The sequence below is a fragment of the Anser anser genome (genome assembly GCF_964211835.1).
Source record: "Anser anser genome assembly, chromosome: 6".
NCBI lineage: Eukaryota > Metazoa > Chordata > Aves > Anseriformes > Anatidae > Anser > Anser anser.
The window spans coordinates 19,722,985-19,738,037 of record NC_139726.1 but is presented as its reverse complement, the minus strand read 5'-3'; the positions used below and the strand labels follow the sequence as shown (position 1 = coordinate 19,738,037).

Below are 15,053 nucleotides of genomic sequence, written 5' to 3'. Positions count from 1 at the left end.
CGTCTTCCCCTCCAGGCCTTTCACCATCTTCGTAGCCCTCCTCTGGACACTCTCCAACAGTTTCATGTCCTTTTTATACTGTGGTGCCCAGAACTGCACACAGTACTCAGTACATGCTAGTCTTTATCATGATGTTTTTTTTCAAAATAGTAAAATGTATTATTTTTAATAAAACTGATTTGTTAGTTTATGCCAAAAGCAAAAACATAATTTATGTCACAAGGCAAGGGCAAAGTGAATGGCAAAGATTAAATTCTGCTTACTCTAACAGAATGCTCTTGCCTGAGTTTTCCCTTAGCAATCAGTTTCACAGTACTGGATAGTATGAGGAAACAGCAGTGTGTACAAACATTTAAGGGTGGCTTTCTGAAATTCAAAGGAAGGTTAACCAGACAATGAAACAGTCCAGTTTCATTTGCTAATCACTTTCATTTGATGCTATTTTTATTTTCTATTAGTGGTGAGAGATTACTTGTTTCTTACATCACTAAGTGTAACAAATCTTTTTTTGGGGTGTATATAATGAAGAGTCCTGTCAGTCATTAATTCTGCAAGTAACAGTGCAAAAGAGTATGTGATGCATTTGTTGAAAGACTCACGTACATTTCCTTTTTCACTCGTGTTTCCACTTCATCTTGGAAATACATTCGCACCTGACGAACTGGAGCTGCACTATCTCATATTGCACTGTGGAAGGGTACAAATCTAGTCTCACCATCCTTCACCCAAACTGAGAAACTGGAGAATACAGTTGAATACAGTAGGGTGGGGGAGGCAGAAGTATTAATCCACTGGTACTTCGGATGCATGCAATGTTTTACCCCCCCCAAAAGTACATAAGTTATTCTCTAATTCATGCTTGCTGCATGTTCAGTTGTGCCTGACATGGCTATGTCAACTGAAAAACAAAAATACCATTCTTGTCTGTTCACCATGTCTACACACCTGCAGCATTAACCATGGGAGAAAGTTAATATCTATGTTGTTCTAGATATGTATGTTCTAGAAAGCATGGCACACAGCACATTGCTATACAGTAAATCTGAGAAGCTATAGCTTTTTAAAAGTTATTCATACTTCTATGCTTAGTGAGTAAAATTAATGCTAACTAATATTAAAAGTTATATTGCGGAGAATTTTAGCACCTCAGCAATGTAGGGAGAAGCAGGAAGACTTTTTGTTTTGTTGGAGGTTAGGTTTCATTTCAGCGTTCTGACGGAAAAGGGATCATGGAAGGCTTTATGTAGGTGTTTCTGTAGGTGAAAGTATGAACGAGACCTGTTGTATCATAATTGTTGTTTAAACTTGTCTGTTATAATCAAATTCCTACATTTCTAGCACATAGGGTCCACTGGAACTTCAACATCTCAACATTCATTAAATTCTGTGGCAAATGGAAGATGAATTTAAATTTAGGGGTGTTGTCACAGAAGATCAAATATAAAAGCACACTATTATGGTTCATAAATCAATTACAGAAATAAATTAGCTTACTAAAGTTCAGGTATTTGCAGTATTGCAGTATGCCAAGATCCTCCTGAGCAAATTCTCTGGAAACTTTTGTTACTGTTAGTTACGATGGCAATGAAGATAATGAAAGCAGCTGATAGTAAACTACATGTTTTTCAGATTAGGAAAAAAATCTTGTTAAAACCTGCCTCTTTTTCAGAGAGTTAAGTATAGTCTAATTGACTTCCTCAAAGGCCAGCGTGCAAGTGTTTTGGGATCACTTTTAGATGAGGCACCATTTCTCCAGCTGACAAGTCCCTTCATTTTGCCTAGTAAATTTATCTAGGTGAAATTTAAAGACTTTAGAAATTTTTTAAAGCTCTGTGGATATTTGATCTTGAGTTATTCCATAAGCATGCATAGATTTATGACTATGCAAGGTGTACAGTAAATCAGATCCATCGTGGAAGTGCTGAATTAATTGCATGTATATTGCCCAGATGGTCATTGTGTGCGTAGCTAATCCAGTGTAGCTCTAGATGCTTCAGACTTAATATGCGTGGGCAGATCAACTATGCATTGTGCAATAGTACAGATGCAACTGAACAACTTCAGACTTCTGAATGTGGTTTACAGATGGTCTGTGCACAGAGTATATTGAGTGTGCTCTGGAATTAACTGTCTTACAACAATCCGTACACTGCAAAGTATATACAAATATATGTCACCTGGGAAATTTCAGAAGAAACACAATCATTCTATTCTCAAAGATTCTGAGTACCTTATTTTACAGAATTTGAAACATTTTGCCTACCAATACACTGCACATCAGAAAGTCAATGAAACGCAAATGAAGATGTAGAAGAGAAAAAAATAATCTCTGATACATCATTCACTCCAGAAGGAGAGAAGTTGGTAAGAAATCTGGCCCTTTGTCCCTTCCTTTTTAAAATAAACTGAGAAGAGAAAAGCCTGATTGTAGGTTTTTATGTTTCTTTCCCAATAGCAACAGTGGTTTTTTTTAATATTAGAAAATAATGACAGAGCATGCAAACTGTGTGTCTGTAATTGTTCGGTAATTAGGGGCTTGAATTTTTGATTCCCAGAAGTAAACCTAACCATAAAATAAGGAGCTGAGGAATGTCTGGAGAATGCTATTTATATAGAGGAAGAGAAGGTTTTAAATCCTTATTGCTTCAGATACACTTGTATCCCTTTTACCCTTAATGGAGAAAGAATAAGGAAGATGCTGATTCCTTTTAGGATTAGAAATGAGGGAAAGGTTTAGAGAACTGATTCTGGATACAGTCTGCATGGGTTAATACCTTGGGTTCGGGTAGATTAGCACCTTTAATTTTTTTACAAAGAGAAATCTTATTTCTTTAGAATCTCTTCCTCTGATTGTGGCTAATGATTTTATACACCTCAACGAAATATGGGTTGCAGATTCCATAAGCATTTTGACCCCTCATTCATAATTTATCTACTGCATTCCACTACTGAATACATATGTGTGTTTAAGATGTTTGTGCTCACCGTGGCATTAATGATCTACAGGATTTGGGGCTTATTACTTACTACTTTACAATTTTTGTTTGTTTTCATCTCTGCATTTTTTTTATACTTCTAATCTTCCATTCTTCCTAATTTTTCCATTTCACATTCTTCGCTCTCCTAATTCTTTCTACACTGATATACTGTCTCCTCTTTTTTCCATTTTTGTCCTATTTTCATTTTTTTCAGCTTCTTTCCCTAACTTCTGTTTTTATTTATCTTGTTTTGATCTGTGTCAATATGATCCCCTCCCAGCCACATTTTGTATTCTGACTTCTCTGTCATTCCATATCCCTTGCTTATTTTGAAGTGTACTGACCTGCGTTGATCCTTCAGTCACCTGAAAGGTTGACTAATCATTTTTCAAGCACCCCAGCAATGGGTGGAGAGTGAAGTTACCTCTTTATATTCAGGCATGAGGAATATACTCCATTGTGTGCCCAAATATGCATTTCATCTCTATGTCTGATGTCATCAGAAAATTATTCAGCAGCATGAAAGATGTCGGATCTGTAATTTTTAACAGGATTTTTTTTCTCTCATCAGGTTTATTTTTTTCAGCTGCAATGTATAGACAATATATATTAGAATATTTCCAGAATATGTAGTTACAGCTACTGAATAAAGCACCAGATATACAATAACAGTTACATTGAAGTAAAAGTTGGACATTGCTGTTCTTCTTACCTAGAATCACTACTGTACAAAAACTTACTTGGAACCTCTACTTTGGTCCCTCATATAATATACAGAGATTATTTTATTTGTTTAGTATAAAATGATTCTACAATGTGTGTTTACTCTTCCTGAACTCAGTGGAAATTTCTGCATTAATACTGATGAGCTCTGCTGCTTATAATTACCAGTGTAATCCTGATTGATTCTGGAGAAGTGTGAGGGGATTTTAAGATTACTACAGCTGTGAGGAAATAATGTATGTGTTCTTAAGTACCATGCTTTTGCTTATTCACAGTAAAAAGACCATTACAGTTCTAGAGCTGAGAAATTATTGCAGGTTACATAAATAGCGTAACAACCACACAAATGCCTTTTACAAATGTCAAATCATCAACTAAACTGCTTATTTTATTTTTCTTTATATTATTTTCAATATTGTATTTTTGAATATTCCAATAGAGTATCACAATCACAGAATGGTTTGGGTTGGAAGGAACCTTAAAGATCATTTATTTCCATCCCCCCTGCCATGGGCAGGGACACCTCCCACAGACCAGGTTGCTCAATACCCCATCCAGCCTGGCCTTGAACACCTCCAGGGATGGGGCATCCACAGCTTCTCTGGGCAACCTGTTTCGGGGCCTCACCACCCTCTGAGTAAAGAATTTCTCCCTAATATCTAATCTAAATCTCCCCTTTTTTAGTTTAAAACCATTCTCCCTTGCCCTATCACTACAGTCCCTGACAAAGAGCCCCTCCCCAGCTTTTCTGTAGGTCCCCTTTAGGTGTACTGGAAGGCCACTATAAAGTCTTCCCAGAGTCTTCTCTTTTGCAGGCTGAACAACCCCAACTCCCTCAGCCTGTTTCCACAGGAGAGATGCTCCATCCCTCTGATCATCCTTGTGGCCCTCCTCTGGACTTGTTCAAACAGGTTCATGTAATTCTTTGACTGGGGGCCCCAGAGCCAAATGCAGTACTCCAGGTGGGGTTCATGAGAGTGAAGTAGAGAGGGAGAAACACCTCCCTCGCCCTGCTGGCCATGCTTCTTTTGATGCAGCCCAAAATACAGTCAGCCTTCTGGGCTACAAGCACAGATTGCATAAACAAAAGCATTTCAAAATAAATGTTACATCTTTCTTACTCAGTGATTGTAACATGTTTATTTAAATTTTATTTTCTGCTTTCTTCTAGAATTTTCCTATGCAGAAGAGTAAATGCTAATTAAAATGTGCAGGATGAAAAGATGGAGCAGCCAGTGCTTGTACCACCAGGACCAGACAGCTTCCAATACTTCACTAGAGAGTCTCTTGCAGCTATTGAACAACGTATTGCTGCAGAAAAAGCTAAGAATTCCAAACAAGATCGTAAAGACAATGATGATGAAAATGGGCCAAAGCCAAACAGTGATTTGGAGGCAGGAAAAACACTTCCATTTATATATGGCGACATACCTCCAGGAATGGTGTCGGAGCCCTTGGAAGACATGGACCCATATTATATCAATAAAAAAGTGAGTCTAATATCAATCCTGTTCATATGACAATGTTTGGAAAGCTTCATCATGTTTATTTCATTTATTTACAGTGGATAATATAGTTTGTTTCTTCATCTGTTAACTGGCAACCATGTAGGAAAATGTCATTCTTATAATGCAGAAACAGCTGAGCATTGTTAAAAGGACTAGATATACAATAGCAGAAAGTGTTAGATGCCAGTGATACATATACATTCCACCTTCCAGAAAGATGGTAAATAAATATTTAACATCTTGTTATACAAAGTTGATTTAGCTAATGCATGTTTTAGCACAAATTTACCCTCATGTGGCCTTCACGCATGAGTTCTCTACAGAATGATGAGTTTTACAAAGTATGGTTTTTAACATTGAATTAATCAAATGGCACTAAATGTAACATGATGACTGACTGTATAATTTGGTTAAACAATAGCAGGGTATAAATAAATAGAATTTAAATTTATTCTCCTGTACACTGATCTCTAAATCAGTAGCAAAGTGCCCACTGCCCCCTATGGCACAGGACAGAACCCATCAACCTTAGTGGTTATTAACCATTCATTGTTTTCTTTTAGTTTACATCAAAATTTATACAGATTTATATCCTTTGATATAATTGAATTTATATGAACATCAAAACTGAAACATAGTAAGTAGTCTTTGATTTTGAATAAATGTAAGGATTCTAAGTGTAATAATATATGCATTTTTCTGTACATACTATATTATGAATGAAATACTTTGCAAACTTAAAAAAAAGTAAAGACTTATTTAAACTAAGTACACAGATATGCCACACTTTCTCTGAGGTTCTTTATATTTAAAACTGACAGCATGAACAAATCTATAACACACTTTGGTCCCAGGATTCTGCTTTGGTAGCACATTCTAGGGAAATATATGGAATCAGAGAAACGCAAGGATAAGTGGAAAATATCATAAGGAGAGTGTAAAGCTGTTTTTAAAGTTTCTGTTGTAACTGGCCTTGAACAGCTCTGCAGTCCTTCCAGGATGATTCTGTTACAGAGCTTGTGTACAGCAGAAAAGCTTTACAGCTCATAGTGATAGCTAGCTCGGGTGATACTTTAATTATTAGATACTGTGGTTATGAAAACTCTATAAATATCAAGACAGGAGTTATTTTGATTTGCACAATGTGCTGTATTCTAAGTGTCTTTTAGCTTGCTAAATTTTATGTGATTTATGAGTCCTGTTTTGACAAGAGAGAAAATACTATGTGAAAGAACAATATTTTTATCTTTATTATTTGATGCCTCTGAAAGTGCCTTTATCTGCCATTCACAGTGTATGAAGTTTTATCTTTAAATCACAGCTCTACTTTTACAAAGATAAAAGATCTGTTTCTGTAAAAGCAGGCCTTGTGGAGTTCTGTACTAATTGTGTCTGACTGTTTATGATATAAAAATCATGTATCATCATATCCTTACCTGCCCACAGTGCATCCTGGACCTTTACAGTCAAATCAACCTGTCTTCTGTGTCTTACACAGGGGAAGACATGCTTGGTATGACCAACAGGTATGTCTCTTGAGCCCTTAGAAATTGAAGACCTGTTCAGTCCTTTCATGGATGGAGGTGAAAACCTACTGTATTAGGCAGGTCTGACAGGGTGCAAGAAATGGAACAAAACTATCTGAACATATTCAATCAAGTTTCTAGATCTTGCCTATGTGAAAGGACGAATCTTTTAATTTGCACACTAAATAAATTTTATCGGCAAATAACATATACTGTACTTCCTGCTGGGATTCTCTTGTTTGTTCTGGTCTGCACATCCACTTCCACTATGCACATTCCACTATGTGCTTCAATCTTCTATAGTATAGGAAAAGAAACAGATCTTTCATTCAAAGACATGACAAAACTTTCTCACCCACTAGAAATTTCTCCCTTCCTCCTTCCTTCAATAGAAGGAAAATAGATTTTCCTAACAGAAATTCCAACAGCTATTTCAATTTTACATCAATAATTTGATTTTAAAATACCTACTTCCTGGATTTTCTTACATAGTTATATGTGAATTCTGGAAAGACTTTTGTCTTGTTTCACTTGTCTTTCAAGAGTCTTGGTAGCAGCTGATGCTCCTCCAAGCCTCAGAAGGAGAAATAGTTTGAGAAAAGCCTGAAGCAGTAAGGAACATCTCCATGAAGAATCAAAAGACTCCTAATGCTCAGTGCATTCACCTCCGTACCATTTTACAGATTTCTTTTTACCCTTCTCTGAATTCCATCTTGTAAAGCCAAGGAGTCGATCAGCACAAACTATGCCAATGTAACAGTCTGACAGCTGCTGCCTGATGGTTAGAGATTATAAATTGCTGCCTGGGGAAGCATCTATCTGAAATTATATTGGTCTAAAGAGAAACTGCAGAATGAAGGAAAATAAGTATTTGCAAGAAAGATTTAAGACAAGTGTATGGATTAGCAGATGCCACTGTTGCTTCATATCTCTAAGATCTCTGCATATACAATATCTGATTTATCTGCAGAACCTATGTAAGTTTGGCTTCCAAACATTCAAATAGGGTATAAAAATGGTTACCTACAGCTTTGATCAGGTTATGCTAATGAACACATTCACCTTGCTTCTTCTGGAAGCCTAATTAGCTGCTAATTAGCCTAATTAGAATTTTAGGAATTTCTTCTTTATTCCAAATTTGAGTCAGGAGTGAAATCATCCATGATATGCCTCATATCATATTGCAACCGCCTCGTATTGCAACCCCTCCAACATATTGCAACCCCCTCACTGATTTGGTGTGGGGGGTGGTGGTGTGTTGGTTTTTTTTTTTGGTTGGTTGGTTTTGTTTGTTTGTTTCTTCGGTTTTGGTTTGTTGGTGGTTTTTTTTTGTTTGTTTGTTTGTTGTTTTTTCCTGTTTTCAGGATGTCATGGGCCAGCAGAGCTGAGCTCTTGCCAAAAGTTCTAAAGTGGATCTTGTGTGGAATCACCACTTTTTTTCTGATGTCAGTGGAGTTTTTTTCAAAAATGAGTGTCCCTCCTTACATAATGTTGAAAGATCCCATTTGAAAATGTATTCTTCCAGATCACCTCCTTACACTGTAAAAGTAGCGAGGTTCAAATGTGTCAATAGCAATTTTCAATTTTGTAGCACGATTGAACAAATTCACTGTTTTTTTTTTGGTTTGGTTTGGTTTGTTGTTTTTTTTTTCATGCATTGAAATCTGAAGCATCTAGAATGTTTCACATTTCATCGTTGGGACTCCTTTCTTAAGCAATAGGTTTGTACATGTCATGATTTTATATAGGTTAATCCACATTTAGACAGGAATAAATAACTGTGTTGAGCTGGTATGAGAGCCTTAATTTTTGGATAAGGTTAGAAATGGGAAAACCTGTTAAGAGAAATAAACAGATAGGTGTGCTAGCATTCTGTTTGGGTATGTAAAACCTACAACCAAAGAGGATGTATTCATGCCCAATATTAATTTGAAGCTGAAAGGCAAAAGCAAAAAATCTGTCAAAACAGACGACCTCTGTTTGACAACAGAACAGCCTATTATAGCAAAGTCACACCTGATAGTAGTATAGATTTACACTGTATTCAGATAGCCTGAATGTCAGCAACTGTACCCTGGGAACATAATTCTTCTATTATAATATAATACCTGTTCTTATATTCTTATGATTTTATTATAATGAAATGCTATTGACCATGTTGCTCAGTAATGCCTATTGTTAGAAGTGTTAAATTTAGCATTCTAAGTCATTGCAATACTCTTTGTCTAAAACGGAGTAAAAATGAACCTGGATTTTACCCGCTTTTTACATTCCTCTTCTGTTTAAGAGCAAATCTGTGTGTTCCTGGTACAATGGTGACTGCCTGTCCATGCTCAAGCTGCCATCACAAAGGATCAAGGAAGTTCACACTGCTATCTATAGAGAAAAGATAGCTGGAATCCCTGAAGATCCCGACCTGCAGGCATGCGTCAAAATCTGGTCCACTTAGTTCCCTACTTTAAGGGCTGGCTATTTTGTCTTGAAGCTAGGCTGACACATTAAAGAGGAGGGAAATGATAGTTGGGATTAAATGGGAATTACTTCGCTTTCCTCCTTCTATAATGTAGATTTAGCATTGCTGCTGATTGCCACTGCATGCCCTGCCTCTTGCCAGAAGGATGTTGATTGATGCCAGTCACCTAATGTGATCAAACCACTAGCTCCTGGGATTCCCAGACTTGTCTTGGCTTGCAGAATCAAAAAGAGCCTGTAAAATCACTTTACTTAACTTCATTACAACAGAAAAGCTGAAAGCACTAGTGATTTTAGATATTGTTGATGGCTTTAAGTGAAATAATTTTGAATTAAAAAGTTCTAGCAAAGCAAAAAAATAAGGTCTACCTAGAATACAATTGTTTGAAAAGATAAAAACAAAACAAGAAAATGCCAATTTGAAATATGCCACAAGTCTTTTGTTCTAGCTGTCCCTAGGGCTTTCCCCAGGAAACCATTTGCTGTGAATCTAAGTTACCAGCACAACAATATGTCACCACTTGCCTTTCAGAAGGTGCTATGAGTTTTTAAATGATGTTTATCTAACCGTGGGAAGTGGAAGTGCGATGCATTAGCACTCAGCCTTCCAGAAACTACTTTTAAAGTCAACGAGGAGGAACGAAAGGAGAAATAAGGTTTAAAGAACTCTCTGTCCTGAGAGGTTCTCAGAGGCTGTGTCTTTGTTCAGCGTGGATTCTTCCTTCTTAGCTGCGTCTTGTCAAAATACTCTTCCTCCTTCTTTGCCCTGCAAAGAATGCAGTGTCTGGGTTCAGATCAAATATGACAGAAGTTACAGAGCTGGGACCCAGGTTACAGACACAAAAGCTGCAAATTGGATACCTCTCTTTAGGGATTTCACTGAATTAATATCCACACCGGCATACTTTGAGTGTGAGCAGTGTCTGCCTTTATAAAATCATTAAAGCACTTTATAAAACCTAAGCCCTGGAAAGTATACATAATCCTGTATATACAAATATTAGTCTTATAATTTATTTAGAATTTATTTAGCTTTTCTCAGTATATGCCTGCTTTGACCTGACAGCTTTGGGTGCAATGTTTCATGTTCATCCACAATGCCTACACACTGGCTTGCATCTGGGCTGGGACTGGGGTGCCATATCGCAGGCTCACTAGGGAAGCTTACACAGGGATTGGATGTTAGCTGTTACCTGCAGGTTTTAGGAAAATTCTCCTTCAGAGATGAGATACAATTTTAGTTCATGTTTGAGGCTACAAGTCCGAGGACCAACAGAGTCATTCTCAAGGCTCCCATCACAGAGATGTTTTGGGTGAAGAATCAGAACTGAGATGGGAAATTTAAGGCTTGTTGGTTCTGCTTATGCAGGGCAGCAGAAAGTAGAACAGCTAAAATAGCAGCAGCTTCCGACTGAAACTGGAGCAGTGCCAGCATGCTGTTATTTTCCATAAGGCATGTTAGAAAAGAGATGTATGTTTAATACGCTTGTGTTCAAAGATTTTTAAAAAGATGTAGGTTGACTAAATGTAGGTGGTGTAGTTTTAGATGCAAAGTTGGTAGGGAGTGTGATTTTTAGTGTTTTTTGTCAACTACCTCATAGCTACAGAAGCTGGGAGTGCGAGCTGTGAGGTCTGGGGGCCAGGGATGGATGGACCTGGGAGGGGAAACTTGCCTCCCCTCAGAACATTGTACCAAAGAACATCATTCATCTGCTTGGTTGCTTCAATATTTAAAATGAAATCTTCAATTAAGGTCAACCGCCGTTACCCTTGAAAGGTCGTTGTTATCTGTAACTGGAAATATAATTTAGGAATATTAGCTCGAGCTTTATCCCATTGCTGTCAGTTCCATATGCAGATTCTCCATTTCTGTGCAGAAGCAGAGAAAAAAAAAATACACCTCTTACATCTTTCCTACAGATTTTGAGCTTGTGCTTGTGAAGTCTCAGTATTAAGGACCCTCACTATTAAGGGATTTGGTCTTTATTTGAAGGTGTGCTGTGCAGACCCAGGACAGAGAGTCAGCTCAGGGAAGAAGCCAGCAAGTTGGGCTAACTTTTCCTCAGGGAGTATCCCTGACTCCTCCTCTGCTTTCAGTACTTGGTACCCACCACAGACTGTTAGAAACCCTTATCTCCCTCCATCTTCCAGATGCTCCTAGAAATTGGTATCTGTACTTCACGGTCCATAAATACTAAGCTTCCCAAATATAAGCAGACTAAAGAATCATCCTTCTTGAACCTCTTTGGCATATTTTCTCGGTGTAATGGCCTTCCCAGAAATAGTTTTGTGGTCCACTTGCTCATGGTCTTGAAGTGGCACTCGACCTCACAGACACCGAAAAAGATCAACATATTCCCACATTTCCACTGGCATCCTAGTTTACAGCTCACTTCTTCAGCAACGTAGTGATAAAAAGGAGGCTTTATCATAGTTTATCCAAGAAATGTACAACTCTGACAAAACATAAAAAGCAATTTTAGACATTTTTCTTTGCCATATTCTTCAATACCTGTAACTGTGTTTGAATTCAGGCCATAATCCTTGCATCATCCCTTCCACGGCATGCAGGTCTCCTCCAACTTACTGATCCTTTCCTCTGCAGTGTGTTTCATTCTCTTTTGATTGATCCTGCAGCTGAAGAGCACTTGAGCATCAAAAAGAAACCTGACAGTCCACATTTGCAGTGCTGTATTGTTAATGTTGTTGCAGCCATGATGGACTGCAGTGTAAGCAAAGCAATGTCTGTAGGGTTTGCATTCATGTAATTCATATTTGGACCATGGATTTATTTGAGAAAAACATACAAGCTTTTAGGCCCACAAAGACATCATCAGTTATCTGAAGTAAGGCTTGCATGCCTTCATGTTTCTCTAAATTTGATAGGCTCTTTAGCTGTTAAATTTAACAAGTTCTCTGTGTTCTGGGGAAGATTCACACCTTCAAACCACAATTTTGCAGAGAGGTCATCTGGGATGTGTCTCTTGTTCTCCTCTGGTAAGGTGTATTCAGATGTCCACAGTCCTCAGAGCTCTGCCTAGTCATCGCTAGATGTGTTATTGCTATTTCCCTCTCTCTTTAGCGCAAAGACCAAGAAACATACTAGAATTTTTAAAAAATGAGAAGGAATGGGCAGTCTACTAAATCAGTTTGTATAAAGATTTCTCTTATTAACATATCATTAACATCCACAGGTAACGTTTTCCTGTTTATGGTATTTTGAACAGGAAGAGAGAGTTTTTGATGGGAAACCATAACTACAATTATAATTTTCGTTAATTGTTTCTGCATCTTTTTTTCCAAGAAACAGATCATGTAAATATATCATATACTGAGGATGTTTAACAAAGCAGTATTATAGAAATGTTAATGAATTAAATGTTCTATATTTAAAATTATACTTTTATACATCAGGTAGGTACAGAAATAAGCTTTATTTTGAAAGTGAGTCTTTTTTGTGTATTGGCTATTCAAAAAGTTATAATTTTGGTGATTGTCACTAGGAAAGGTTTTTAAATGAGCATTTACATTGAATATAAAATGTCTTATGAAATGTCTTTTCTTCCTCTTTTTCAGACCTTTATAGTATTGAATAAAGGGAAGGCAATCTTCCGATTCAGTGCCACCTCTGCCCTGTACATTTTAACTCCCTTCAATCCTCTTAGAAAAATAGCTATTAAAATTTTGGTACATTCATATCCTTTTTCAATGGTGGTTCAGAATGTTACACAAAAAAGTAAGAAAAAACATCTCTTTCTATTTCATTGTAAATAAAAGTTTTCCATAAGCTTTTAATTTTAATTTTATTTTACAGTCTGTCTTATGTTAAGTTTCTATAAATACTAAGAAATTTCTATATATCATATAGATACATTTTAGCTATCCTGTAGAATTTCAATACTTCTGCTGTTGAAATTTACAGGTGGATTTGATAAATCACTGATTTTTAATTTTCAAATCTTTTTCAATTTTTTTAACATTCTTGTTATAGACATTTTGAATTTACAAGAATTTTTCAGAAAAGTTTCTTCAGATTAACTTTAATATTAAATGTTTCTGACTCTTTTTTGTGCTATGAAGCCTATCCATAATATATGTGTATATATGTATATTAAAAAACAGTTTGTGCTCACAAATTCCAGAAAAGCTCTTAGTTTTGCAGGCAAATAGGTAAATAAACAGCTGCTCAAAAACAGCTATCTCAGGTCTAAGTTTTTCCTGCCTTTTAGGGGTCTTTCTAAGGCCATCCACACAAACAGCTTTAATCTCTGTTGCAGTAGCATGCCTGGAAGCCTGGTTCAGGCATGCTGAATCTCACACTCACAAACTTGCCCAGTTGCACCATATGCCTTTGCCAAATTTCATACACTGCCAGAAAGCACAGGTAGCTATCCAGCAGGTAGTTTGCAGTGTATTTTTATGTGCATCTGGTGGACAGATTGGGGGACCATAACTGATGGGACAGTGCACGAGATAAGGTTTTAGTCTGGCATGTGAGATTGGTGCCTGATGTTTATAACAGTTGATGCACGTTTCTAGAGATTGAGGTTTTGCTGCAACTTTCTTGCAAAACTCCAGGACTGGGAAAAGTAGCCACCAAATGAAAACTTGAATATGATAGTAAAACTTTTAATGTTGAACACTTAGCCAAAGGAAGAAGTCTTGTTTCTAGAGACTGCTGGTGGAGTCTTGTAGGCATTTGGGAAAGAGTAAGAAACAAGGCTGACTGCTCATGAGACCTTTACCTCTGAGCTCTCTGGAAGTTAAAGCAGTGAGAGGAGGAAAGGAAAGTGCCTGGAAAGGAGTGAGGGAGCAGCTGGGGACAGTAAGTGACCTGACAGACCTGAGGACACTGTGGTGGTGATGGTGAGAAAATGCAGCCAAATACTGACAAATTGAAGCTATTTTTATCTTAAATATAGAAGTAGATTTTTTATTTTCTCTTAAATAGAAGGATGGGTGCATAGTTTTTTCCTTTTTCTTTTTTTTTTTTTAGTTCAGTGTAGTGCAAACACTGCAACTATTAATGTGTTAACTTAATATGTTCTATGATAAAGTTTGAATTTCAGATGTTCATATTTTGTCAAGGTTAGTTTATAAGAAAAAGATTAGAGGGTAGCGTGGCTTACTATTTTTAATAATCTTGTGACTTTTATCAATAATCAATAATCCCTCTGCTCTGATGTTTTGAGGCAGAGGCTTGGCATTGTGGCCTCTGTAAAAGATCTGTGCCTTTTGCTTTCAACACGAAAGATATGTTTTGAGCATAGTGAAATGGGCGCATCTTGGAGAACCTCCATCTGCATGTCCTCCAAATTCTCTGAACCTCTGTGTATGGTGCTCTGATCACATGTGCCCACATGCATGGTCAGATGTTGCTGCCCCTGCACAGAAGCACAGTGTGTCTCTCCCCAGTGTTCAGAGACTTCTGCAATTGTTCTTCCTCACTGTTGGTACTTATTGTAATACCAAACACAGGAAGTGGTAACAGCATGAATTTCTCTGCTGACTCACCTCCTGGTATTTCACCTTTTTTATTCCTCCCTTCTTGCCTGCCTGACTCAACTCAAGGTAGAATGTGCAACTGAGAGGGCAATGCAAGAGTGACGGAGGATGGCCAGACTTTTGCAACGAATAGGAAAGAATTAAAAGGTTAGAATAGGTGGGGGAGTGAGCAGACAAAGAAGGCAGGCAGCAGTGTCTGGAACTGCAGAGTGCAAGGAGTGTTAGAAAGGAACAAGGAGATGCTCAAATGAAAAAGTGGTACCTTGCTAAGTACCCCTATGATAGCCTCTGCAAAGTGAAATTACTGTGTTACTCAGCATTTCCTGACTGCCAGCAGCTGT

At 37.3% G+C, this 15,053-nt stretch overlaps 1 protein-coding gene across 8 annotated transcripts in view; it reads left to right on the top strand.

Moving 5' to 3' along the window:
• Positions 1 to 15,053, top strand: part of LOC310901352 (sodium channel protein type 1 subunit alpha) — a 99,605-nt gene that overhangs the window by 26,037 nt on the left and 58,515 nt on the right. For all 8 annotated transcript variants that reach the window (XM_083840713.1, XM_083840710.1, XM_083840714.1 and 5 more), the window contains 2 exons: positions 4,873 to 5,191; positions 12,784 to 12,902. In XM_083840713.1, the coding sequence (XP_083696839.1) occupies positions 4,925 to 5,191; positions 12,784 to 12,902 (386 nt within the window). In that variant the 5' untranslated portion in view covers positions 4,873 to 4,924. The remainder of the gene's footprint in view (positions 1 to 4,872; positions 5,192 to 12,783; positions 12,903 to 15,053) is intronic.